The sequence below is a fragment of the Haliotis asinina genome, chromosome 5, assembly GCF_037392515.1.
Source record: "Haliotis asinina isolate JCU_RB_2024 chromosome 5, JCU_Hal_asi_v2, whole genome shotgun sequence".
Classification (NCBI taxonomy): Eukaryota; Metazoa; Mollusca; class Gastropoda; order Lepetellida; family Haliotidae; genus Haliotis; species Haliotis asinina.
Genome location: NC_090284.1, coordinates 43,879,375 through 43,905,996, shown reverse-complemented (window position 1 = coordinate 43,905,996; position 26,622 = coordinate 43,879,375). Strand labels below are relative to the sequence as shown.

General features: G+C 38.1%; 1 protein-coding gene across 2 annotated transcripts in view; it reads left to right on the top strand.

The window, feature by feature from the left end:
- The window catches only part of LOC137284556 (uncharacterized), an 82,657-nt gene that overhangs the window by 18,392 nt on the left and 37,643 nt on the right, over window positions 1-26,622 (top strand). For both annotated transcript variants that reach the window (XM_067816402.1, XM_067816403.1), the window contains exons 4-28: window positions 435-529; window positions 3,604-3,822; window positions 3,959-4,054; window positions 4,514-4,647; window positions 5,465-5,675; window positions 6,735-6,886; window positions 8,687-8,891; window positions 9,606-9,793; window positions 10,086-10,227; window positions 10,548-10,772; window positions 11,363-11,542; window positions 11,881-12,066; window positions 12,972-13,151; window positions 13,677-13,790; window positions 15,028-15,219; window positions 15,642-15,821; window positions 16,208-16,411; window positions 16,740-16,931; window positions 17,865-18,050; window positions 18,482-18,721; window positions 21,840-22,109; window positions 22,514-22,723; window positions 23,568-23,800; window positions 24,465-24,720; window positions 25,272-25,430. In XM_067816402.1, coding sequence (XP_067672503.1) covers window positions 435-529; window positions 3,604-3,822; window positions 3,959-4,054; window positions 4,514-4,647; window positions 5,465-5,675; window positions 6,735-6,886; window positions 8,687-8,891; window positions 9,606-9,793; window positions 10,086-10,227; window positions 10,548-10,772; window positions 11,363-11,542; window positions 11,881-12,066; window positions 12,972-13,151; window positions 13,677-13,790; window positions 15,028-15,219; window positions 15,642-15,821; window positions 16,208-16,411; window positions 16,740-16,931; window positions 17,865-18,050; window positions 18,482-18,721; window positions 21,840-22,109; window positions 22,514-22,723; window positions 23,568-23,800; window positions 24,465-24,720; window positions 25,272-25,430 — 4,649 coding nt within the window. The remainder of the gene's footprint in view (window positions 1-434; window positions 530-3,603; window positions 3,823-3,958; window positions 4,055-4,513; window positions 4,648-5,464; window positions 5,676-6,734; window positions 6,887-8,686; window positions 8,892-9,605; window positions 9,794-10,085; window positions 10,228-10,547; window positions 10,773-11,362; window positions 11,543-11,880; window positions 12,067-12,971; window positions 13,152-13,676; window positions 13,791-15,027; window positions 15,220-15,641; window positions 15,822-16,207; window positions 16,412-16,739; window positions 16,932-17,864; window positions 18,051-18,481; window positions 18,722-21,839; window positions 22,110-22,513; window positions 22,724-23,567; window positions 23,801-24,464; window positions 24,721-25,271; window positions 25,431-26,622) is intronic.

The window sequence follows — 26,622 nt, the reverse complement described above, 5'->3', positions numbered from 1 at the left end:
CAGATATGGGTTACTGAAGGCCAGTATTCTAACCCGGACCTTTACGGGTCAGCATTGAGAGGATACATGTAGATAGCCATTGTACACTGTACAGTCATAGGGGCGATAGAAATTCAAGATTATGATTGATCATATGAATGTCATCATCTTTGAGACAATTTGGGTTCATAACTGTTCTACTTTATCTTACAAAACAGTCAATCCTGCTATTTCAGTGTGTATGCCGATTCACTCGAAACTCACAATTAGTGCAATGATTGTCTGCTCCAGACTCGAATTAGAGATAGCGGCAATGTAGCTGGAGTATTGTTGAGTTCGGCGTTAAACAAAAAAAAACAACAACAAAGAAAGATTTGTTGATCAGTGTTATGAAGACGGGCTATGTATGTCTAATGAGATGACAGCAGGTATAATGTTGTCGGGTCATGTTTCAGCTATGGAGCTGAAATGGCGAAAGTCACAGATTATTATGAAAACGAGGATGTTGGCAAATTCGTAAGCAGTCAAAGTACAGACAAGTTTTGGATTGGTAAGTTGAACAATGTTATTGTCATTTCTGAATAGCCACATATTTAAATGAAATATTTGAATTATGTCTGTTATATACAGATTCACATGATTTGATGAAAAGACAGGTCGTGAATATCATATCCACATTTCTTTAACGTAAATGTTTTGGAAGGTACTTTATGAAAACATCTTATTTAATGTGTAATATCCGGTAAAATGGTCGTATTTGTAAGCGAAATTGTTTTCCACATATATCGTTTTTTGTTGTGTTGGATTCTTAAGTTATCTCTGAGTAAACTATCTTATTTTGTGAAACCTGATGTCCTGATCATGAATAGTTTATTCGTGGATGTAAGAATTTCTACAGCAACATTCTTACCTGTGTCACGGGCTTAAGGTCGTTAGGTCAAGAGTTACACTTTTTGTGGTGATTGGTATCTTTGGTAAAACTCCCACCACCACTTGTTAAAATCAAGGCCTCTACTCTTCACGTCTAATATGGAGTATTTTATCCACCCATGACTAATTAATACTTTGGTGCGTTTCATTGGCTTTTCATGTTGTCAAATGTTTATATATGTTGTGTTTATTGTTTGTGGCACTAAATGAACACTTCAAGTCAATGAAAACATATATCATTTTAGCAACAGAATGTATATTCGTGTGCACTGAAGATGCCTCTTCAGTCATAACAAAGTCATTAAATATTGCTGATGAAAATGAAAAGTAGAAAGAGGCAAATACGAAGACTGCGCAACCCTGATCCAAATAATTAAAACACCTGTTGTCAATAGCCGACTCCAGGGTAACAGGTCTAGAAAGATTATCGGGCCAACTTGGGATTCGAACCCACGATCGAAAGTTTTCCGACGTAGCTGTTTGACGCAAGTTTCTGGAGATGACGACATTCACGCAATACTCCTGTAAACATCAACGCGAATCTGTCATCACGTTTCATCGATGTTTTCATTGATTTGTTTGTTATATGTTGCTAACCATTCATGTTTGTGTTTTGTTGACTTCTCCTGCACTCTTGGTGATTTTCTTTCTATAGGGTATAGCAGATTTATATATTCTAAATATGGTAAGTTATTTTTAAGAGGTGAATCTTAGACGTCCCTTTAGTTGCTAGTGTATAACATCATAGGTATGTTCTGTACTCACATCTGGATCCCGCAGACAGTAAGTGCACTGTAGTAGAATCGTTCATGTAGATAGTTTATATACATGTACAGTTTTCGTCTTACTTTCTGATCCGAGTTTAGAACGTTTCAGGAAAGGTTATGTACTGTAACACTTTCATTTTGTAGTACAGTTATGTAGAATAATTGACAGTCACGTAGATAGTTTTCTAGTTGTGATAGAAACGTGGCATTTTAGAAATGAAAAATGGCTATAATGTTTTCGATTCTTAGAAGAGAGGTTTCTTTTGCATAAGACGTGTAGCATGAAGAAGGAAATTTTAAACAAATCAATATCATGTTTTTTCTCCCAAAATGGTATTCAAGACAGATAAATTTCCTAATATAAATGAAACGAACCAAATATAGCCATTTTGAAATGAAATATAATTCGATGAATGTGCATGTGCATGTGTTAAAATGCACTTTGAAATCCCCAAAGTGTATTTGTACCTTGTATTGATTACGTAATCCAAAATCAGGGTTTATAGAGTTATGTCCCTTGGCAATCTAGCCTTGCATGTGGAATGTAGCTATTGTTGTAGTACAATGCATGTGTGCGTGCGTGCGTGCGTGCGTGCGTGCGTGCGTGCGTGCGTGCGTGCGTGCAATGTTTAACAGGCATGAAGAATATAGAAAACATTTACTCGTCATCAATGAATTAAAGTATACATGTAATAATGCGTGAATATTATTGAGGACAGGTATCCATTTCAGTTATTTTTATTTTATCGCAACCTTAAATTTACAGGATTTGCATTTTTCATGAGCGATATAGGTTGTAAATCTTAACTGCATTCTGTGCTGCTTTCAGTGTTTGTTCTATTGGTTTGATAATATCTTTCTTTCTCTCTGTGTGTGTATATATATGTATGTATGTGTATATACTGTATAATTCCCTCGTAATCCTGCAGTGAAAGTCTCTTTTCACATTTTTGTTTCAGCGGACGTATATTAGATTATATGGTCTCTAGTTTCAGGAATATTTGACAACGTTTATTATGCTTTTTGATTTAATAGTTTCATCTATATCTAAGTATTCCCAAAGGGTGTCTGCCATATCCATTGACAGTAACATAGAGGTACTGTGTATTATTCTACTGTGCAATTCCATCGCTGTCACTTGCTGACATGCGAGTATGAGAGACACGTCCAAATCACTTCATAGCATGGACTCTATGCTTTGTGTATTTGCTTCCAGATATGTGCATGCAATAAGGCGATCGGTTCCCCGAGGATACGGGAATATACCAGGGACACAGTTACCACTATAAAAAAATATGCCACGAACTTACATATGATTATATTGTCAAAAGGTTGGGCAAGTCATCGATAGGCTACTATATAAATATAAAGCTTTGCAACCTTACACGGAAATATTGTCTTGGTATGCGCCTGTTTAAGACGAATGCCTGACGTAATCTAGATATGGGATAACTAGTCATAATCACTGCCAAAGGGACCTGGGTGGTATCCCAAACTGATTCACTTTGAAGCCATTTCATGATGTTCTAGACTCACGATTACGCTCTGTAAATATACAGTTTTGACACCATTTGAATTGAAAACGATACCCAGTGAGTTGGGTCTAAATATAAGGACAATATAAACTTGCTTCATCTTCATCAAAGTGTGGGTGGGCAGACGATAGCTCATTTCAAAATACATATAACTTTGACAGACACAAACATTTCAATTTAAATTGAAATGGATCCCCAGTTATGTCGTAGGTCCAGAACGTAAGGAAAACGACACTTGTTTCGTTTAGGACTTTTGCGAGGCAGAAAGGGATGGGCGGAAGGGAAATTATTGTGATCAAGGGACTAAGTCAAATCTGGTGTGCCTCGGGGTGTCACGACTGTAACTCACTCACCCACTGAATTTCTCACTGATTGTCTCCCCTTTGTACCAGGTTTTACTCGAACGAACGCCGCCGTTGGCAATCAGCGTGTAGCATATTGGAGCGACGGGGAGGAAACATCCATTGCAGCAGGTTTCTGGAAGAACGATCAGCCAAATTCCGAGGAGGGAAAATGTGCCTACGTGGAGAAAATGGACAGATACTATTGGTCTTTTGGTCCTTGTGAAATGAAGTTGTCGTATGTTTGTCAGAGACCAGCATGTCCATCAGGTAATGGCAGCTGAAAATCTATTAAATCTATAAGTATCTTACTGTGATAATGTCTAGCTTGTTTGCAGTTAAGAATATGTATTATGTCAACTGCATAATTTCAAATCTTGCACACTTTATTTCTGTGCTGTTTCAGGGAGCTACCATTGTACCAGTGGCCGGTGTTTGAACCAGAACCTAGTCTGTGACGGAGAAGATGACTGTGGAGACGCATCTGATGAAAGGAACTGTGGTAAGAGCAGACACAGTGTCATGTATAATTTAACGAACAATTCTAGATCTAGTCTTGCTTGATTTAAGTCCTTAGCATTACAGAAAGGCTATAGGCAGAAGGGAAAATATTGCTGTTCAGGCAGTTCTGCACTACATGTGTTTCTCCGCTGATTATCACTTTTCAAAACAAAAATTACATTATGATCTCTTGTATCTATATACAGTGACTAAAACCAAAAGAAAAATGTTTTCCAAGAAAGATTTCCAGATTTTGGTTATATTGATTCAGAAAATATATTCTGCTAATTCCTTTCATTTAGGACTGTTAGACTGCCTCATTACATTAGCAGCCAGTTTTATTTTCTTGATATAACATGTTATGTCTCCCAAATGACATTTTATTCCAGTGCTGTCTTTCCATGAAGTGATAACTCTGTGTGATGTCATGTGTTCAAATCCAACGGTTTGTTTGTTCCAGCTCAGCGATGCAAGTACTACTACATGCAGGCTTCTGGATCAATCACCTCCATGAACTACCCTAGCAACTACATCAATGCCATGAACTGTTTGTGGGTGATTCAAGTCCCACTTGGACAAAATGCTTACCTCAAAGTACGTGTCAAATACTTGGATATATATATTTACTTATCCATTTAATTCATGTGCTGATAAGTAGATCTAGAATATTCTGGAGTAGGCAAGGTCATGTCACCGAATGCTGACAACCTTGTCAAATTTCTGTACCTGCCTCATTATCAGTCTGTTATCAGCTATGATATTACATTGAAGTACTATTATTATGTCATAAACTTTTCTCTGTGTTTAAGGGTATAACTTACAGATGGTCACAGAAAAGTAGAAATTATAACTGACTTACCCTTGAAATATTGGATGCCTCATACTTTGTGAAGTGACCTTTATTTATCCTCAAAGCATTTATTCCCCTTGGAATAGATGAGTATAGCACCTTAATATGATGCAGAAGTATACAACTGACTTCACTTGAGACCTGTGAAGGTCAGGGGTAGGCCTTCAGCAACCCATGCTTGCCATAAAAGGCGACTATGCTTGTCATAAGAGGCAACCAACAGGATCGGATGGTCAGGCTTGCTGATTTGGATGACACGTGTCATCGGTTCCCAGGTTGCACAGATTGATGCTCATGTTGTTGATGACTGAATTGGCTGGTCCAGACTCGATTATTTACAGATCGCCGCCATATAGCTGGAATATTGCTGAGTGTGGTGTAAAACTAAACTCACTCACTCACTCACTCACTCACTTCACTTCGATAATTTATTAAGCTGTGACAAGCACTTTTTCTGCTTTATTTTTCTGCTTTTATGAAATGGTACATATATATGAGTTTGATAAAAAAAACCCCAAAAATCCCTACACTCTTCACATTGTCATTTGCCTTGCTTTTCAGTTCACCAATTTCTCCACGGAAATGGGGGCTGACATAGTGCAGGTGTTGGTTGGGGGACCAACGGAGTCTCAGGGAGAGCTTGTGGCCACCCTGTCCGGAGACAGGCGTGCAAGTCTTCCTGAGTACATCAGCACCAACAACTTCATCATCGTCAAATTCACCAGCGACAGCCGCAATAATGCACTTGGGTTCAGAGCTGAATTCAGTGGAAGTGAGTTTGATCTTCATCACTTGCTTCAAAATATTATTTCTGTTGATTTATTGTTTAGTTCCCACTTTCAGTATGTCAGCTGATGACAGTTTCGCTTCATCACAAAAATTCTTATTATTTGAAAGAATAGAGTGAGATAGTAGATGTATTGTTAACAATGTATTAATGCATGGAAGTGTGTTATAAATCAGAAAAATTAACTTGTGTTTGTATTGAAGTCTGATTATTTGAAAAACATGTCACAACAAGCCTTTGAATGGATATGTGTTTCCATCTTCCTAATTTAATAATCAGTTGGCTGATTTCATAACTGAAATGACCTGTGAAGGTCCCGGGGTAGAATAGGCCTTCAGCAAAACATACTTGACATAAAAGGCGACTATGCTTGTCGTAAGAGGTGACTAACAGGGTCGGGTGGTCAGACTCGCTGACTTGGTTGACACATGTCATCGGATCCCAATTGCGCAGATCGATGCTCATGTTGTTGATCAATGGATTGTCTGGTCCAGACTTGATTATTTATAGACCGCGGCCATATAGCTGGAATATTGCTGAGTGTGGCGTAAAACTAAACTCACTCACTCATAACTGAAATCCTTTGAAATTTTCTTCTTTCTGATGTAGATTTTTGTCCTCAGAAAACTTGATGGCAGGAGAGAAAAATATGTTTAAAAAATCACCAGTCAAAGTAATATTCCTTTTAATTAAAAGTATATTATTGTTAGCACTGAAATAAAATGTATTTGGGTAAAAATAACAATCTAAAAATGTTCTTGAAGTTGGCCACTGAAAACATTAGGATTTTATTTTTGGGAGTTGAGAAAATTAATTTGTATTTTTTTCCTTTTTCTAGAAAAATAGGACCGGTGGATCTGTTAAAGGAGAAATACAATTCATCTGACGTAAATAAAGAGGAAAATAGTAAAAATTAAAAAAACAAACTTATCTGTGTTATTTAGATGCTTCACTTGCAATAGATTGTTCACTATTTTGCCAGTAAATATCAAAGAGGGGTAACATCTGATAGCATGAGCAATATGTACACTTTTCTGTCTGTAGGGAGTGCCAATCTTCAGCCATACCAGAGTCTCCAAGCAACAGATTCTCCAAAGCTACTCAATGCCCCGAATTATCCCTCCCTGTACCTCGCAAATCAGGACTATACCTGGATCATCAACACTGAGATGCAGACTCAGATCATCACTCTCAATGTAAGTTCTGATCCAGACTAAGATCACCACTCTCAGTGTAAGAGTTGTGTACTGGGGCAGACTCAGATCATCACTCTCAATGTAAGTGTTGTGTACTGGGGCAGACTCAGATCATCACTCTCAATGTAAGTGTTGTGTACTGGGGCAGACTCAGATCACCACTCTCAATGTAAGTTCTGATCCAGACTCAGATCACCACTCTCAGTGTAAGTGTTGTGTACTGGGGCAGACTCAGATCATCACTCTCAATGTAAGTGCTGATACAGACTAAGATCACCACTCTCAGTGTAAGTGTTGTGTACTGGGGCAGACTCAGATCACCACTCTCAATGTAAGTTCTGATCCAGACTAAGATCACCACTCTCAGTGTAAGTGTTGTGTACTGGGGCAGACTCAGATCATCACTCTCAATGTAAGTTCTGATCCAGACTCAGATCATCACTCTCAATGTAAGTTCTGATCCAGACTAAGATCACCACTCTCAGTGTAAGAGTTGTGTACTGGGGCAGACTCAGATCATCACTCTCAATGTAAGTGTTGTGTACTGGGGCAGACTCAGATCATCACTCTCAATGTAAGTGTTGTGTACTGGGGCAGACTCAGATCACCACTCTCAATGTAAGTTCTGATCCAGACTCAGATCACCACTCTCAGTGTAAGTGTTGTGTACTGGGGCAGACTCAGATCATCACTCTCAATGTAAGTGCTGATACAGACTAAGATCACCACTCTCAGTGTAAGTGTTGTGTACTGGGGCAGACTCAGATCACCACTCTCAATGTAAGTTCTGATCCAGACTAAGATCACCACTCTCAGTGTAAGTGTTGTGTACTGGGGCAGACTCAGATCATCACTCTCAATGTAAGTTCTGATCCAGACTCAGATCATCACTCTCAATGTAAGTTCTGATCCAGACTCAGATCATCACTCTCAATGTAAGTGCTGATACAGACTCAGATCACCACTCTCAGTGTAAGTGTTGTGTACTGGGGCAGACTCAGATCATCACTCTCAATGTAAGTTCTGATCCAGACTAAGATATCACTCTCAATGTAAGTTCTGATCCAGACTCAGATCACCACTCTCAATGTAAGTGCTGATACAGACTAAGATCACCACTCTCAGTGTAAGTGTTGTGTACTGGGGCAGACTCAGATCATCACTCTCAATGTAAGTTCTGATCCAGACTAAGATCACCACACTCAGTGTAAGTGTTGTGTACTGGGGCAGACTCAGATCATCACTCTCAATGTAAGTGCTGATACAGACTAAGATCACCACTCTCAGTGTAAGTGTTGTGTACTGGGGCAGACTCAGATCACCACTCTCAATGTAAGTTCTGATCCAGACTCAGATCACCACTCTCAGTGTAAGTGTTGTGTACTGGGGCAGACTCAGATCACCACTCTCAATGTAAGTTCTGATCCAGACTCAGATCACCACTCTCAGTGTAAGTGCTGTGTACTGGGGCAGACTCAGATCATCACTCTCAATGTAAGCGCTGATACAGATTGTTCAGATCCGAGTTAGATAGTCTCAGTAACCCATGTAAGAGGTGACTAATGTCTTCGGGTTGTCAGACTCGCTGACTTGCTCAACACAGGTCATCACTTCCCAGTTGTGTAGATTGATGCTCAAGCTGTTGATCACTGGATTTGTTGGCCCAGACTCAATTGTTTACAGACTGCCACCATATAGCCGGAATGCAGCGTTAAATAACCAATCAACCAACCATTGCCTCACCTCAGATATGATCTGGAGTTGCCATTGAGTAATGCTCTCTATGTTTCTCTATTTCAGATTGTGGAAGTGGACTTAAAGGGCATGGACAAAATCATCATACGAAATGGGGACTCTGTGAGGGCTAACTTAATGTACACATTCACAGCTGACACAGACGTCGAAAATGTCCCCTTCATTTTCTCCACTGGCAACAGCATGTACATCACCATGCAGACTCGAGGCTACCAAGTTGGCAAGGGGTTCAGATTTATATACAAACAAGGTGGGTTCAGATACTCATACAGACAAATCCGAAACACACAAGTTTTATTATGAAAAACTTACGAACAAGATGAGTTCAGTAAAACAGACAAAGTCAGTTCAGAAACACATACAGACAAGGTGTGTTTAAATTCAAATTCAAGAAGATCAGTTAAGAAACACCTACAGACAAGGTCAATTCACAAACACTTACAGACAAGCACAGTTCAGAAACACACACAAGGTTTATTCAGAAATACTTATGGAAAAGGTCAGTTCAGAAAAGACATACAAATTCAGTTTAGAAAAATGTATGGACAAGGTAAGGTCAGAAAAAACATACAGACAAGAACAGTTCAGAAACATGTACAGACAAGGCCTATTCGGATTAATTATTAGACAAGGTCAATTCATAAACACACACAAGGACATTCAGAAACATGTTTAGACAAGGCCAGTTCAGACACACACAAAGTTAGTTAAGAAACACACACAAGATTTATTCAGAAAAACCTATAGACAAGGTCAGTTCAGAAACACAAACAAGGTTGATTCAGAAGAATTCAGCTCAAGTACACTTACACACAAGGATGGCGTCAAATGGCGTAACATACAGTCCTTGGACTCAACTTTGTTAACTCTTTGAGAAATTCTGATGCGGTTGAATCCGTGACACAAAACAATATCAAACACCATGTTGTGTCATGGCAGATCTTAAACTGTGAATACGTTTCAGGATGTGACATGATGCTGACTTCCATGAAAGGTAGACTCTTCTCACCTGGATATGGCCTCGACGGCAACATTAACATGGACTATCCCAATGATGTCACTTGTAGCTTCAGAGTGAATGTACCTGGCAAACCGAAAATCACACTCATCAGCAATAATTTCAAGACACAGGCTCCTGAAGATTCCGTGACTGTAAGATTTGTTTTGTGCAGTATCAAAATTATTAACATATTCAGCTATCTACTATATTATATGTTTATACATAATGCATGCTCAAGGCATCCAAACAATATGGTCCTCAATTTCTGTGAAATATTTTATAGAAAAATTCTGTTCTTGAAAAAAATAATTAAAACATTATCAGGAAAGTGTGGAAATCTAGACTTGCCACATATTCTAGACTTACATGGGCTATATTGAATATTTTTGTTTCAGGGACTATATGACAGACTATTTACCTACTTACACTGTATTTGTTCTACAGGTCCACTATGGAGGTGCCACTCCTGATGTTCTCTCTGGAGACATTTCTGTACCTACCAGATCAAACAATGGAGAATTCAATGTCACCTTCAGAACCAATGCCATTTTAAGAGAGAAGGGATTTCTATTTGAATATTCAATTGGTGAGAAAGGAACTGGTTATTTTCACTGAAGTCTTATTAAACAGGAAACTGTGCATCCTAAAAAACATTACACCTAAGGTATATATACTCAACACTGAGCTGTGTACTCCTAATACTACTCATCTTTTTAAAAATCTTTATACATTAGTAGATATGATTTGACAACATTTCTGTTTTTGGATGAAATTTTTAAAGAATTATGGTACATTTCTTTCAAGGATTAAGGTCTATTAGACTCATTGTATCTTGTAGACTCATTTCTGTTCTTGGATTGTAATTTATGGATATAACTTGTTGTAAATATTACAATTTAATTTCAGACTGTCCTAACCCTAACTTCAATGATAAAACCATTCTGACACCATCAAATGCTAACTGGCAGTTTATGTCCGAGTTTACGGTGACATGCAAGAATGGGTACAGGTTTGCCACTCAAGAATATCAGGACACAACCAAGTCGCCAGGTTTTCAAAGTTTCATTGAAACAAGGATGAAATGCATGTATGGAGGAAAGTGGAATCGTGAAACAACTCCTAACTGTCAGCGTGAGTGCCTTTACCTGCGTTACAAGGCGCAGATCTCCTTGTAGTGCCATATGGCCACAATAGACTAAGGCTTAGTTTCTGAATATATATAATTTTGATAGTGACAAATAAACCCATGTTAATTGAAAAGAAGACCGAGGGAGACCAGCGATTCAGAACCAGAGTAAATCTGGACTTGCTTCATTTATGGCTTTAGCACTGAAGAGAAGGAATTGCAGCAGGCAAAATAATGTGGTTTGGGGACTGTGAGACAGACTATTGTCACAGTTGTACAATCGACTCTTTTAGCAGAGATTTCGTATGAATGCCAAAAGGATTTCTATTAGCCATATTGTTACAGATTTAGCTGAGATTTTTTTACCGTTATAAAATTGCCTTTTAGTCTTGTTGAATTTATGTGTTGTGTCTCAACAGAATAGTTTTAGTCTGAATGTTACTTTTTGGGGACTGACATTTTGAAGAACTGGGGTTGACTCTCCACATGCATACAATGTATGAAGCCCATTTCTGGTGTCCCTCCCTGTGATATTGCTGGAATATTGCTAAAAGTGGTGTAAACAACATTCACTTACTCCATGTTTGTGTTTCAGCAATGTACTGCGGACCAGCACCCCTTGTGAGTAACGCCTTTGTCAACTCGTCAATGGGCCAGAGCAGCAGTGTTGGTGGAAGTGTCACCTACTCCTGCTACCCAGGGTTCACTCTCTCAAACTCTGCTACCATCAGCTGTCGCAATGATGGCACCTGGGGTCCGACTCCCACCTGTACAAGTAAGTGGCCAACTGACTGTTCCCCAATTTGATACTCTCTGTGATTCCCATTCTTAGAGTGGTCCACTATTGTGTGAATGAGATGCTACATAGATTTGACCAGACACTCACTCACATCCAACTGAATTTTCTCAAGAAAGCTTTATAGAAATATTTCAGAAATATTACCTTGATATTTCAAATTACACAATGAGCTAAAAAGGTATTGTTCTTTTAATGTCAGAATAAGTCATTTGTATTGGTGAGAAGGTTTAGAAATTAAGTCCTTGAATGTAACATTGAATGATGTGCTACTCAGTTGCTAATATAGTCCCCGAATATTCTGTGTTTCTCTACAGTTGCCTCATGCAGTGCTTTACCCACAACCATAAACTTTGGAAGCATTGACAGGATTCAAGGGGATGGCACTGGGTTTGGATCTATCATGAAATTTACTTGCAATGCTGGCTACCAGATATCAGGAGCTGCCATCCTGTTCTGTACATCACGAAGTACTTGGAGTGCTCCAGTTCCTTCATGTCTACGTAAGTATAACATATGTTGCAATTTGGCTCTTGTGCACATCATGCTGTAGTTGAATTGCTTATGCCACTATACATGTAATTAGAAGGGGGCAGTAGGGTAGTCCAGTGTTCATGTCTGACCCTCGGACAAATCCGGCAGATTTGCTGATGGTCTGATGGAATTCTGCCAACCACAGGCCCCAGTATCTGACTGTATATTTTACAATGACTTGAAGTTGTTATATGTGACATGTGACACTTGTTTGCTTTTACGTGTGTCAACAATTTCAATGCACATCATAAGAAATCGGAAATGTGTGTTTAGTTTCTATTCTATGGGTCCTGTCAGACATCTGAAACTTACAGAACTCAATGTCGTCTTATTTTGATTCACTATTTGTGAACACTGGTACTAGCCTAGTGGTTAAAGAATCTGCTTATCACTCATCATTGGGTACAATCTGTGAAGCCCATTTCTAGTGGTACAATCTGTGAAGCCCCTTTCTGGTGTCCCCTGCTATGATATTGCTGGAATATTGCTAAAAGCGCAATGAAGTCCTACTCACTCACTGTAGTTAGAGCATCAACTGCAGTTACACTTTTGCCGTCATACTCAGTTTTACTTGTGTGAACATTACTGATTGGTTGCTTGCTCGGTTGTTTAACACCTACCAAGGTGTGTTTGGAGTTAATACTAATAATATACAGTGTTAATTGTTCAATGCCCCACTCTGCAGTATTTCACCTATATGGTGGCAGTCTGTAATAAATCAAGTCACCAAATTCAGTGAGTCTGACCTCCCGATCTCTCATTGGTTGAGTCAAATGTTTTAGAGCAGACTGTGATTAAACATCATGTGTTTCACATCTATATTGGTATAGAGTTTGTATTCATTGTCCATTCATTCCCTGTGTTTGTTCTTCAGCACTGAGTTGTCATATACCCCGTATTCCTCATGGAAGAATGACCAACACGCAGCCAGCCGTATTTGGAGATGTCCGCTCAGTTGTCTGTGACAACGGCTATAGGCTGAATTCTACTGGTAACCAGGTCACATGCGGTGCTAACCAGATGTTTACAAACCTGGATTCCATGGCCTGTGAAGGTGAGCAAATACTGAAGAGATGGCAAATAAGTTAAAATAAAGTGGATTGCATACTTGATATGAAATTTTGAAAGCTATGTTTTTGACTACTCCCAGTGCACTGTAAACATGTCTTGTGCGCCTAATAGAAATATTTGATAATATGAAAAGGCTTTTTGTTGTGATCAGTCCATTTCGGTTCTGTATATGATAACTTAAGTCTGTAGAAAGAGCGCCTGTCTGGCATAGAAATGCTTTGATATTGACAAAATGGTTTGACATTTTGGAAAAAGGTTAATAAAATGAAAAAACTGAAAATATGCAAGTGTTGGTGTGGTATACAAAATCGAAAGCTAAATACCATGGTTCTAGTAATATCGCAGTATACTGTTTCACCCCTATTGAAATATCATGAACTAACATCTATATTTCTATTTGCAAGCCAAAACAAGAAGTCAAAATGCCAGTGTTGAAATCTTGAAGACATGGTGATATGTGATAGCGTAAATATCTGGTATATATTTATCAAGACTTTCACTTTTGCAGATATCGATGAATGCCCTACACCCTGTGCTCATACCTGCATGAATACAGATGGCTCTTTCAAGTGCTCATGTCGTGCTGGGTACACTCTCAATGCTGATGAACGAACATGTGATGGTAACTGTACTTGTGATAGTAATCAAGATATGAGTAAAGTATGCATTTTCTTGAACTGTTAAAAAGTGATGCTACCTTGACTTCAGTAAATGCTTGATTGTAATTGGTCATTTAAAGTCATGCACAGGTATATAGGCACATTATAGACCTCTGATTTTCCAACACAGTACGTATCTTCTTTCAATCTTAGTAATGCAGTTACGGTAGAACAGGAATAAACATACTGTGTAGGAAAATCAGTGTATATACCGTGGAATCTGTCAAAAACAGCATCTGTCCAATCCGACAACTTGTGAACACTGGCATAAAATCTCAGTCCTGTTAATGGCTTGTACATTTATCTTAAGCTGTACAGTCCGGCATGTTGTCTAAAGTGGATTATTTCTTCAGTCCTAATGAGTGCCGGTTCAGACAGCTTCCACTGTAATGAAATTGTAATAGCTCTAAAATTTGGACTGTTGGTAGTGAAACTAGAACTCTCATGACAATTGCAATGTTACTGAGTATGATCACCGTAATGGTAGCAAGATGATAATAACAGTGACCATAATCATCATGAAGACTCTGTCAATGATATTAGTGTTTATTAGGACCTTACAGGGAGAGTTATTATCATAATGACAGGTATGCAGTGTTTGAAATATGCCCCCAAAACCCATCAAGACATTACAGCTGGTAACTTCAAAATGTTACCAGTCCCAAAAGGATTAAACCAGACCAGAACTGATGTATTTACTCAGGTGAATGGAACATCTAAACCGTTTACAAGACTGCTGAGCTGGCTAGCTGTAAATTTAGACCATCTATCAGGACGGGCCTTATTATATACACTGCGATATGATACAAACGATGATTGATGAGGCTGATGGTTATTGTGATCTTCATGGTGACATTAAAAGTGATGAGCATCCTTATGACGTCAGTGAGGTTTGGAATATTGATGGGTTTTTATGGGTTTTTATGTAAAATAAAGAGAATGGACACAGAAAAACAATTCACAGTGTTATTCATGGTACATACAACATATCTATGACTTTGCTAAGTCTTTGGATCATTTCATCTATCAGTCACATGATCTAAGATTCAATCCAGACATTACTAAACTGTTACTTCACAGGATCGTTGTATTGCCTGCAAGGACCCCTAAAACAAATGATTTTATAAGTCAAGGTAAAACCCTGAATAATGATTATAATGTTTAATCACCATACTTGCTGATTATAATGGTCTGTTGCAGATGTCAATGAATGTAATGTTAACAATGGTGGATGCAACCAAGTGTGTGCAAATGAACCAGGCAGCTATAAATGTCAGTGTGAGTCGGGCTACCAGCTCTTCACCACAAACGGACAACTCAACTACACCATCCCCAACAATGAGGATGGCACCATGCCAGGCGACATTTACAGATACAACCATACATGTGTTCGTAAGTACATTGCTATGAATTTTGTCCAAAGACAATCATGTTGTTTGAAGATATGGTCTAATATAATATTGACAAACTTTGTGGATAACAACTTCTTGTACTGTCAAGCAGGAATGACTGTCCTTGCTTGAAATTGTACAAGAAACTCTATTGAAATACCGCACTCACGCAATGAAGAAGTTATTATTGGTAAAGTTGTGTTTTGTAATTAAAGTGTTTTGTAATGTTATTCCTTCAGTAGTTTCTGTAGTAGTAGGAATGGAATGTCACATGTGGAGGAAAAAGGAGAAGAGTGTGCCCAGCAATTGTACCCATCTGAAAATCAAACCTGGTCTACATGATACAAGCAAGCACATGAACCAAGAGGCTACATATCCAGATGTGACATATGACATATAATTACATTGACACGCATCTTCCAGGGATCCAGTGTATGGACCCCCCACCACTAGCTAATGGCTACATCTTGAACAACCGCCAGTACCACCGATATGAAGATAGCATCATCATGTCCTGTAAGATTGGGTTCAACTTGATTGGTCAGTCGCTGCGCATGTGCCAAGCCAATGGACAATGGAATGGGACAGCACCCACCTGTAGTGGTAAGTTTAAAACCACTTTGTGTAGTAAAGAATTGACAGTGATTGATCTTTTATTACCTGCTTGTGTTTTCACTTAATGATCAGCTAATGCAATTGTCACATACTAAACAAGAAAAGTAAGGGATCACATGAAAGCTCAAACTATGTGATACAAAGTTTGTGAAAAAAAAATTGGAAAAAAATAAAGGAACACTTTTTTCCCTCAGTATGTAATGCTTATTAACTACTCTTGTATATAGACAAACAATTAAGATAGGGATCTGATCTTCAAATTCATGTGATGCTGCTTGTTTTATAAATCTGTGCTTCTCAGGCCCAGATGCAAAAAGTTGTTTTTTTCTCTTTCTGTTGTATTTCAACTACTATTATTTCAATCTCAACTTCAGCTGCTACATGTCCTGCTGTGACTATCCCTGGTGGCCTGAAGACCACTCCCACTGTGGCTCCTTCTGGGAGTGTAAGCTACCTGGGCATGGTCAACATTTCGTGTAATGTGCCTGGCCGAGCACCATTCCTTAAAACACGTCAGTGTCTGTTAGACCCCAGCTCTAAACAGTACAAGCTGTTTGGTGCTCAGTTAGAATGTGGAGGTGAGTGTCACATTTTGATGAATACACAAATTCTAAAGAAGGACTCTTTTCTTCTCACTGTTATTTTATTGTGGATATTGACAAACCAAGACCTTTTCATTATACATTAAAGGTGTGCTTAAATGCTGACCACCAGAGCTATTTTAAATACTTGAACTTGGCCTTATCCAGACCACCTTTCAAGGCAAGTGTTCTTGAAAGTCAATATAGTCAGTGTAAATATCAGTAGCTATCAGTCCATTTGTCTGATTAATTGCATTATAGCCAAATAAGCTCAATGAAATATTGATTATGTAAATGATTATTTATGTACATTTGTTTCTTATAGTCGTTGACTGTGGCACACCAAGTGGTGTCCCAGGGGCTGTCATTCCTGCAGGCATCGGAACAACCTATGGGAGTCAGTTTGAGTTTGTGTGTAGGAACCAGTACACAAAAGAGGGAACATCTAGTTTGATGAATGACACAGTTCAGTGCAAGAGCAATGGTTATTGGGGATGGGGCACTCTTAGGTGTCTTGGTGAGTAACAGATTTATCAACTGGAGGGCTAATATTGGGATTAAACTTCACAGCTGATCTTTTTATGTTGGTTGTCAAATTATTGCTAATTTGATCATACCTGTTTCCATTTATGTTATATTTTCAATGATAGACACTTTTGTCTCAGTCTGTAGTTTGGTAGATACACATATGTAAGTTAATAGTTTTGTCAGTCCTTTCTGGCCCATTACATTTGTCCTTCCTCCCTGTAAGCTGACAAAGGTTACAATTAGAATAATTTTCTTATTGACATTAGAGTCTGCTCATTAGTGTTTGGAATTGGTTTTAATCTCACTATTGATGATTGGTTCATTAAAATGAATCAGTCGTTGAAAATAATTGGTTAGCATTGTCTATCAAATTCTCCATATACAGTATATATCATCAGAGTTGGTCTGTTGATTTCATGTGACTGTGCTAAACTTGATTGTTGTGCAAGTTTTAAATTTTGTGCTAGTGAGATATTCATATATCAGATAGTCTCATATATCAGATAGACTGTAGTATGCTAAGAACATATATTTCTTTAAGTTAAATTCAATCATGAGTTGGAATGAGCTAGTAGTGATATGAAACAAAAATTTGTTGACAGACAAAACCAACCTGAAAAATATTGTTAATGCAAACAAGTGTTTCGGAATTGTTTGTGCTTGATTGTATTGACAGACAAAACCAACCTGAAAAATATTGTTCGTGCAAACAAGTGTTTCGGAATTGTTTGTGCTTGATTGTATTGACAGACAAAACCAACCTGAAAAATATTGTTCGTGCAAACAAGTGTTTCGGAATTGTTTGTGCTTGATTGTAAGAAGAGATGATCAGTTGCATCATCACTTTGTCTCTGCATCCAATCATTGATTATGTCAATTAATCACACCACCACTAATAATACTCATCCTCTGTTTGCCACAGGTAATACTTGCAGTGATCCTGGTAGACCAGTGGATGGCACACAACATGCAACTTCCTACGAGGAAAATAGTCAGGTCAACTATACATGTAACCGCCCAGGCTACGTATTAGTGGGTGCCACCCCCCTCACATGTATACTCAACAATGGTGTTTTGCAGTGGGACCGAAATGTCCCCACATGTGTTGGTAAGTCACATTCAGCTAAGTTGTATATTGCTATTAAATTTTCTGCCAGGGAAGATCTTGTATTAAGACTGGTCATGCTTGTTGTAAGAGACGACTAATGGGATCAGGTGGTCAGGTTCACGGACTTGGTTGACATGTCATTGCATTTCAGCTGGGTAGATGATCATGTTGTTGATCACTGGATTGTCTGGTCCAGACTTGATTCGCTACAGACTGCCATATAGCTGGAATAGTGCTGACTGCAGCATTAAACAACATACAGCTGTTACGTTTCCTATGATGAGACAGCCAACCTTATGAAGAGAGAAAATATTTTTTTTTTCAGTGTTGTATATTCATTTGTCCATCCTCACAGATGTAACAAACATAGCACAAGCTATTTTTGAAATGTGGAGTCGTAACTTTAGGTTTGTTACGTTGTTTGTTTACAGACACCCAGAAACCTACATTCAGCAACTGTGTGACCGAGAGGACAGTGAGGAAATATACAACAGCATCAAACGCTCTCACTCCTCCCATTCCGTCAGACAACACTGCCATCAAGTCGTTGACTGTGACACCTGCATGGCCGTCAGATAGGCTACTCATTGCTAACGATGAAGACTTTGTATTCACAGCTGAAGACTTCAATGGAAACACGGAAATTTGCTCTACCAAGATCAAAGTGTTAGGTATTAATCATCTCATTTTATGATACATTAATTGGTCTATACAGTTGTTTATTCATTTTTTTTGTATTATATGATCTCAACAGCAGATTGAATTATCAATATCATCTCCCTGGGGAGTATACAACTCTAGGTGCACTGAATTTATTGTGGCTTTATCATACTAACGAGGTACCCATTCACAGCTGGGTGGACTGGGACATACAGTCACAGTGCTTTGTCCAAGTTCACTGCACCTTACTGTACCTGCAACAAGGTGTTTGCATGTAGTGGCCACCATCTGGTCATATACCAAAGGATTCGTGGGTTCTTTTAACTGCACAGAGTTTAACACATACTGGTTGTTACTGTCATGAGGAAAGCATAGGTATTCTTCGCATGGCTAACGTTTATGCTTGTGACATTGACTTGATTTTGAACTCTTTAACATTTAAATTTGAATGTCTGGAGCATATGATCATTCTTTTTTTATCCATGGTATGACTGTATTTACATGTTTGCTTTTGATTGTAATTCTTTCCTTTTGGTCCAACAAGTGTTAGACTATGTTGGCTAGTATCTAAATATTCTTAGTTTATTCTTAGTTTATATTCTTAGAATATAGTATTCATAATTTATTCACATTCAAGTAAACTTTGTTTATGTTGATGGTATTTTAAAATTGTGGCTGTTATCACGTAAGGTGTTTTCATAACTAATAAAATTAGTTAAAGGAAATGAGGTCAGTGGAATCAACACGTGAGTGCAAGCACAGTGAGATAGGACACTGTTGATGAAGGGGAAAGGTGATATGATATTGACTGACAATCTTTGGACTCGCCTCCAACTCTTTAGGGGGTGATGAGGTAGCCTAATGGTTAAAGTGTCTGCTCATCATACCTGCATTTGAATCCCCATATGAAGCCCATTGCAGGTGTCACCCGCTGTGATTTTGCTGTAATATTGCTAAAAGCTATATAAAACTATACTCGCTCATTCACTCCAACACTTTGTCCTGTAGTCATGGCATAGCAGGCAATGTCTCAGACATGTGTTTGTAAGAAATGTTAGATGCTTGATTGGCATTTAGAAGTTGGAAGGTAACATAACAACTTATGATATGGATCTGCCACTTTTTTAATATTTGCACCACAACTTTTCTACTTCTTGCCTCCTCATCATATGAAATGGGGCACTGATGAAGAAGCAAGAAATGGCACAGAAGCATGGTGTTGTAAATATTAAAGAAGTTATTTATCTATACCATTTGTTGTCAAGAAACTTGACATGAATAAACAAACAAGTTCTGTCTGTCGGTATGAGACAAAATAGTAATGTCTGTTTTATGACGGGTTTACTTCCACGTTTTCTATCTGCACATAACTGAATTTGGTTCCAGCTGAGGAGGAGAAGGGTAAGATATGACATGGAGTTACTGTGTTCACGTCAGATGTTCTCTTTATATGTTTTGAAAACAGCTCAGAAACAGTGTGTTGTGCTATACTTTGATACTCTCTACTAATATGCACGTCCTGGTTGCTTTTTCTGAAATTACATTAGAACATTCATGAATGGTTTTGTTTGTTGTTTAATGCCACACTCAGCAATATTCCAGCTGTATGGGGGCTGTCTGCGAAAAAATTAATCTGGACCAGATAATCAAGTGAGCAACAGCATGAGCATTGATCTATACAATTTGGTATGATGTCATGTATCAACAGCCTTCTCCCATTAAGATGACTCTTTTAACAAGCATGCTGAAGACTTATGAATAATTAATAGTTGCTATGCATAATTAGTTCCAAAGTGAAAATGCCAAAAGACCATGGAGATGTTTTAGATATTTTTTTGGCTCACAAATGTTGTATGGGAGGTGTAACTTACATTCTTTTGGGGATATTTTCTTTTCATTTTGGTGATTGTTGACTAATTTATATTGTGTTGGTCTTTTCTGTTTTGATTAGATGTGCACTTACTTGATATGCTGATTTCTGATGGGATTCACATGTAACTTGATTATGTTTCCTGATGGGATTCATGTGCGACTTGACTGGTTTTTTTTATAACTTTCATGCCAATATCTCACAATTCCTGACCACAATAAACAAACTTGGAATACCGGCATTTCTTAATCACTTCCATCACCATTTGTCATAATTGTGAAACATGACATCATTTCTTAGCATTTTCATACACATTTAAGACAGCTGTATTGGGAGATATGAATATTCTGACATAAGGCATATTGGTAATTAAATCCTATGAAAACAAGCATTCCAGCATTCCATATATTCTATTATTATGGCTTTTTTCAAATGCATGTGAATGTCCAACATCTTGACTGCTGAAGGAAAACCATTGTTAGTTCTATGGATAGGCAACTTCTATAATGCATTGGGTGCAATGTTTCGATGCAGGTACTAACACCGAGCAAGTGATGATGCAAGTCACTTGTTCGATAAAGGTGTCTTTACCTGCACTGAAACGTCGCACTCAATGCAATAAAGAAGTTGACTATCCATAGAACTTATTTTTCCTTCATCTATACAACTTCTAAAATGCCTTTCAAAGACGTCATCTTGACGGCTAAAAGGTTTTTATTGGTCATCCCAGTTTCTCTGATTGTTGGATGACTCAGTCATACCATGGGTGTATAAAATACATAATTCTGTATCACATACTTTAAGTATTTGTTGGTGTTTGTTAGGTGTATCCATGAGCTATTCAGGGCTGTATGGCTGCATAGTCCCAAATACTAGGACATTGCACAGCAGTATGTGGTGATAAAGGTGTGTGTATTATGATATGTTGGAAGCATATGGCCACGTGTTTGACAGTGAGTGACACTGACTGTACTTGCAGATCCTATTTTGCATTTTGGCTGCAAAATTAGTTGTTATGGTTCTGACAACACAAATCTCAAAATTATTTTGGATAGTTTCATTTTGAAACTTTATTCCGGACAATATATGTGGAATAATCTGGTATGTGCCATCACAGGAGGAAAAGTGGTCAGTGATATTTCCTTTTCAGCTAATGGATATGAATAATATCAAATTTCCTCAATTTCCAGACAATACTGAGTCTTTGAATCTGTACTTATTCATTTAATGTTGATTAGTTGCACTGTTTATTTTTTCAGATGAAGTACCACCAAAAATTACGTGTCCAGGTCCCATCATTGAGGAATTCAAGGAAGAAACTGAGTACAAATTTCTTCAGTTTGCCACATCTTTACTACCTTTGCTGAGTGACAACACTGGTGCAACGCCCTCTGTGCTGTTCAATCCTCCGGCACTAAATGTGTCTGCGGCCTTCATCAACCAAGCCAACTATGTTCAATGGATCACAGCCACTGCCAGAGATGCAGCTGGAAATGAAAACTCTTGCAGATTCCAGGTCCTGACAAAAGGTGAGGAAATTTTGTCTAATCTGTCATCTTTCAAAAAGCCAGAGTACTGATCGAGGATAGGACATGCAGATGAACAAGTTATAATTCTAGACTGGTATGACAGATTTTCTTTTGTTAATGTATCCATTTGTCAATGAATTGTCAAGTTCTATCAAAGTTGAGTTTGAAGGAGGAAAAGGTTAAGGGTCCAGAAAATCAGATTCTATTGTAGCAAACTGTATGGACCCTGTAGCCTCTCCTGGTTTCAGTATGTTGGTATTAAGTTGCACTGATTCTGATTTATTTCATTTTCATGACATAATCCTTTTTTAAACCAGAATTTGAACTGATGATCGTTCATTAAAAAGTTAGGTTAAATATTTTTGTATCAAATGTTGAATTCAATGATTCTTGTTTGTTTTAAGCTGCCGTTTGTTCACCAATGAACATCCCGACACCTGTGAATGGTCAGAAGTCTTGCACTGCCCTCAACGATAATGCAGGCTACAGTTGTCAACTTACTTGTAATACTAACTATGCCTTTTACGACCAGCCTAACCCAACATCTATGACTACATCCTGTGTCACAGGAAATACATTTTCCCCTGCTCCGCCTCCAGCTTGCTCTTTCACACGTAAGTCCTTAGGGTTGGTTGATTGTTTTGTTGTTTAACATCACATTCAGCAATATTCCAGCTATATGATGGTCTGTAAATAATCAAGTTTGTGACCAGACAATCCAGTGGTCAACAGCATGAGCACTGATCTATACAAATGGAACACAGTGATATGTGTCAAACAAGTCACAGAGCCTGACCTCTCGATAGATACCCTTAGTAGCCTCTTACAACAAGCATAGGTTGCCGAAGACCAGTTCTAACTCAGATCTTCATGGGTCAGTCCTATAGGGAGAGTAGTAGTATGTCAGTTCTCAGTAGTATGTTCTATACAGAGTCTATATGTTATGGGGTCAGGGGTGACATTTTTATTTTCATGCTGTTTTCTGTTTTCCCAATATGAAGTTTGAATCTCTGGTAAGTGGAAGAAGCATCTTATTCATCTTGCATCAGTCACTGAAGTTCAACAGCTATCCCTCCCTCCAGGGAAGGTGGGATAGTCTAGTGGTTAAAGTGTTCCCTCATCACGCCGAAGGCCAAGGTTTGATTCCCCACATGGGTACAATGTGTGAAGCCTGGTGTCTACCCCCATGATAATGCTGGAATATTGCTAAAGCATTGTAAAACTCAACTCACTCACTCTAAAGACATATTCACAGTGGTATCAGCAGAGTACTGCAAATATGCATGTACTGTAAGTAGTCACAAGGCTAATAACAGTGCATAAGCTTTGATGACATAAATGATGAGGTCACTTCTGTATGATCAAGGTCACATAAAATCATATATCAACTGCTAAACCTGCCTCCATCATCACTCAACAATAGTGACCATTATTGCATTTTTTATTTTTTTGTTTCAGGATCGGAAGCTGCCAAGTTCACTCAGGTCATCAGATTTACCTATAATGCCAGTACAACCAGCACTCTGGCCACTACCTGTAAGCAGCAATATGCTACTGTGATGACACCTGTACTTAATTCACAGCGAACAAGGCTCAACAGTTTGTGTGTGACCTTAGGACAAGTGCCCGATCTTACTTTTCTTATTGCCAACGTAGAGAATGATATAACCATCAACACAGTTACGAACCAGGTACGTCAATTACAAAGACACATTGGTTTCTAATCTGCTTGTTCAACTGTCTATATCCTAAATAAAGGACAACTGTAGGGTAAGTTAGAGAGAGACAGACAGACAGACAGACAGACAGACAGACAGACAGAGAGTCATCAAGCCGTTGTTGCCTCTTGTGAGAAAAGTGTGTTATGATCCAGGTTACCGATGCTTCTCATAGGAAGCAACCAGGGAGCATCTTGTGGTTACAATACATCATTTATATTTTGGCTATATAACAGCGGCCTGTAAATAATCAAGTCTGGACCAGACAATCCAACAATCAAGAAGCATAAGCATTGACCTGCCAGACTGGGATGTGATTATGTGTCAACTGAGTCACCAAGTCTGACCACAGATTGGAATTTTCAGATCTTCAGTTCTTAATGAATAATACACTAATAAGCTAATAGCTGTCTAAATATATAATCTTCAACTAGTTTATATGTCTTAAAACAAAATGCCTGCGAATAAAATATGTGCTTGCCAAATTTCACGACACACAGTCGCAAATAATGGTCTTTTTTTATTTCAGGCACATCACGTCAATTGGTACCCTGTCTAATATTTTCTTCACAATGAAATATTTTTTTATAATGTGATAAATCCATCAGACATTAATGCAACTTATTTGTTTATGCAGGTTCAGATCGACTACACTCTGATTTATGAGGGAACAAACACAGGTTTGCTGTCATCATGTGCAACTATAGTGGATACAATACTGAAGGATTTCAACTTCAATCAGACAAAAATACTTGCTGGTGTCTCCAGTCAGCTGCTTCCAGTCTCTTGTCCTTCTATCATTTCCTCAACTCCAGGGACTGAAATCTTCCGGGATTTCAGCTGTGCTACAAACAGAAAGAAACTTTCTCTTGGGAACCAAGTATTTGCTTGCTGTATGTACCATACTTACATCATAATGTATATGTTTATTTTCGCGGTGTGTAGAGATATGTGTAAAACTATTTGTCGTATCAATTGATCCAATATCTATTCATGAGCAGTGTCAGAAAGTATAATTGAACTCATAATGTCATAGTTCAGCATAGATGTCGGTCTCATCTCCTCTACTGACATTACCAAATTGTAAGAATTATATAATTCTGATTAAATAAAAGTTTCTGTACAGCATAATAGGAACAGAGTGTAATGTAAACAAATATCAAAAACTTTAAAATGTTATGGACCATGTACCATTAAATATTCATGGTGCTCAGTTCAGTTTTACAGACCACTGAATTTACCTATCAACAATCAAGTGATTTTTACAATCCAAGTCTGCCTTTTAATGATAGCAAAAGATGATTACAAGACATATGTTTTTGAAAAAAACTAGCATGTTTTCTTCTCTAACTTACAGGAACGTAGTCAACAATGCTAAAATTGATTTGTGGTGGAATTTGTGTACATTTAATGTATCAATTCAGGTGAAAGTTGTTGTTTCTAGTGAGATGTCCTGTGGGGACTTACAACTCCGCTGGAAACACATGTACTCCATGTCCAGTTGGCCAGTACAATGACGTTGAGGGAGCCACCTCCTGCAAGCCCTGTTCAGCAGGCCAGTGGACATCCAGAGTTGGGGCTAGCTCTAACCTAATGTGTAGACGTAAGTACTAACATCTTCATCAGACCTGTTATGTTTGGTTTTACGACAATTATAACTACACTGGTACACAAGAGACAGAGAGAGAGTTAAAATGTCTTATCATGTTACCTAGTTCTGGTTATTAAGATTAATACTTCGAAGTGTCATTGATGGGAAGAATTATGCTTGTACTTTCATGTGTTCCCTTATTTGTTTCTGTGAGTTAGAATTACATCAAACTGGACTAAAATGTGAAGTTCTAATGGCAAATTAAATACCATGTTTCATAATGTTATGTACAATTTCTATCCTTCAACTGCTGATTTACATTTTCTATTGTCAAGCATATAGTATCCTATAGAATACTGGGTTAAATTATCTTTTATTCACCAAGTCTGTACGTGGCAATGTTTGGCTTAAAAATAATATACAGTTCAATCTCACTGATTCAGTTTAATCAGTTAAAGGTCATTACTATATAATGTATAAGCATTGACAATATTAGAACCGAATTTGTTACAAATTCTTTACACAGTGGTCTGGTTAACTAAATTTAGAAGTTCAAACCACAGGTTGAAACAGGATGTTGTTATGTGATGTACTCCATGTTATATTATACTGACCAGCACTAAATGCCTCATGACATATCAGTTTCTTTCCCAACAACTCTGAAGTTTTACAACTGATCAAAACTGGACTTTATTCAGTGTTTTAATATGTATAAATATGTTATACGTTCTCTTTGTCACTGTTTATGTTTTTTTAGAATAAAATGTCTGTTCTGTTCACAAAGTTAAGTTACATAGCTAAACCCTAATTAGCTAGGGTTATTCCATTCCATCAGATAGGGGAGCAAGGTATATTTTCTTTGCTAATTATCTGCTCAACTTTCTCACAACTAGGAATTCTCACAAATAGGAGTAGATGGCATCGGTATCTCAGCTCTCATATAGACTGGCTGAACATGCATGCATTAAGAACATAGTGGATTACTATTGACATTGATGTTCATGTGATATCAGCACATTGATATCAGCACAAAGGAGTATGCATTAGGTCTAACTAGGGGAGGTACATTGGTGAGTGATAGGTGTCACATGCATTATAAATTAATTGCTGCGTGCCAAGTTTTCAGTAACTTACCGTGTCAAGATGACAATCAGCATGTTGTTCAGTCGTATTTTACCGCACAGGTTTTCAAGTTGAAATAGAA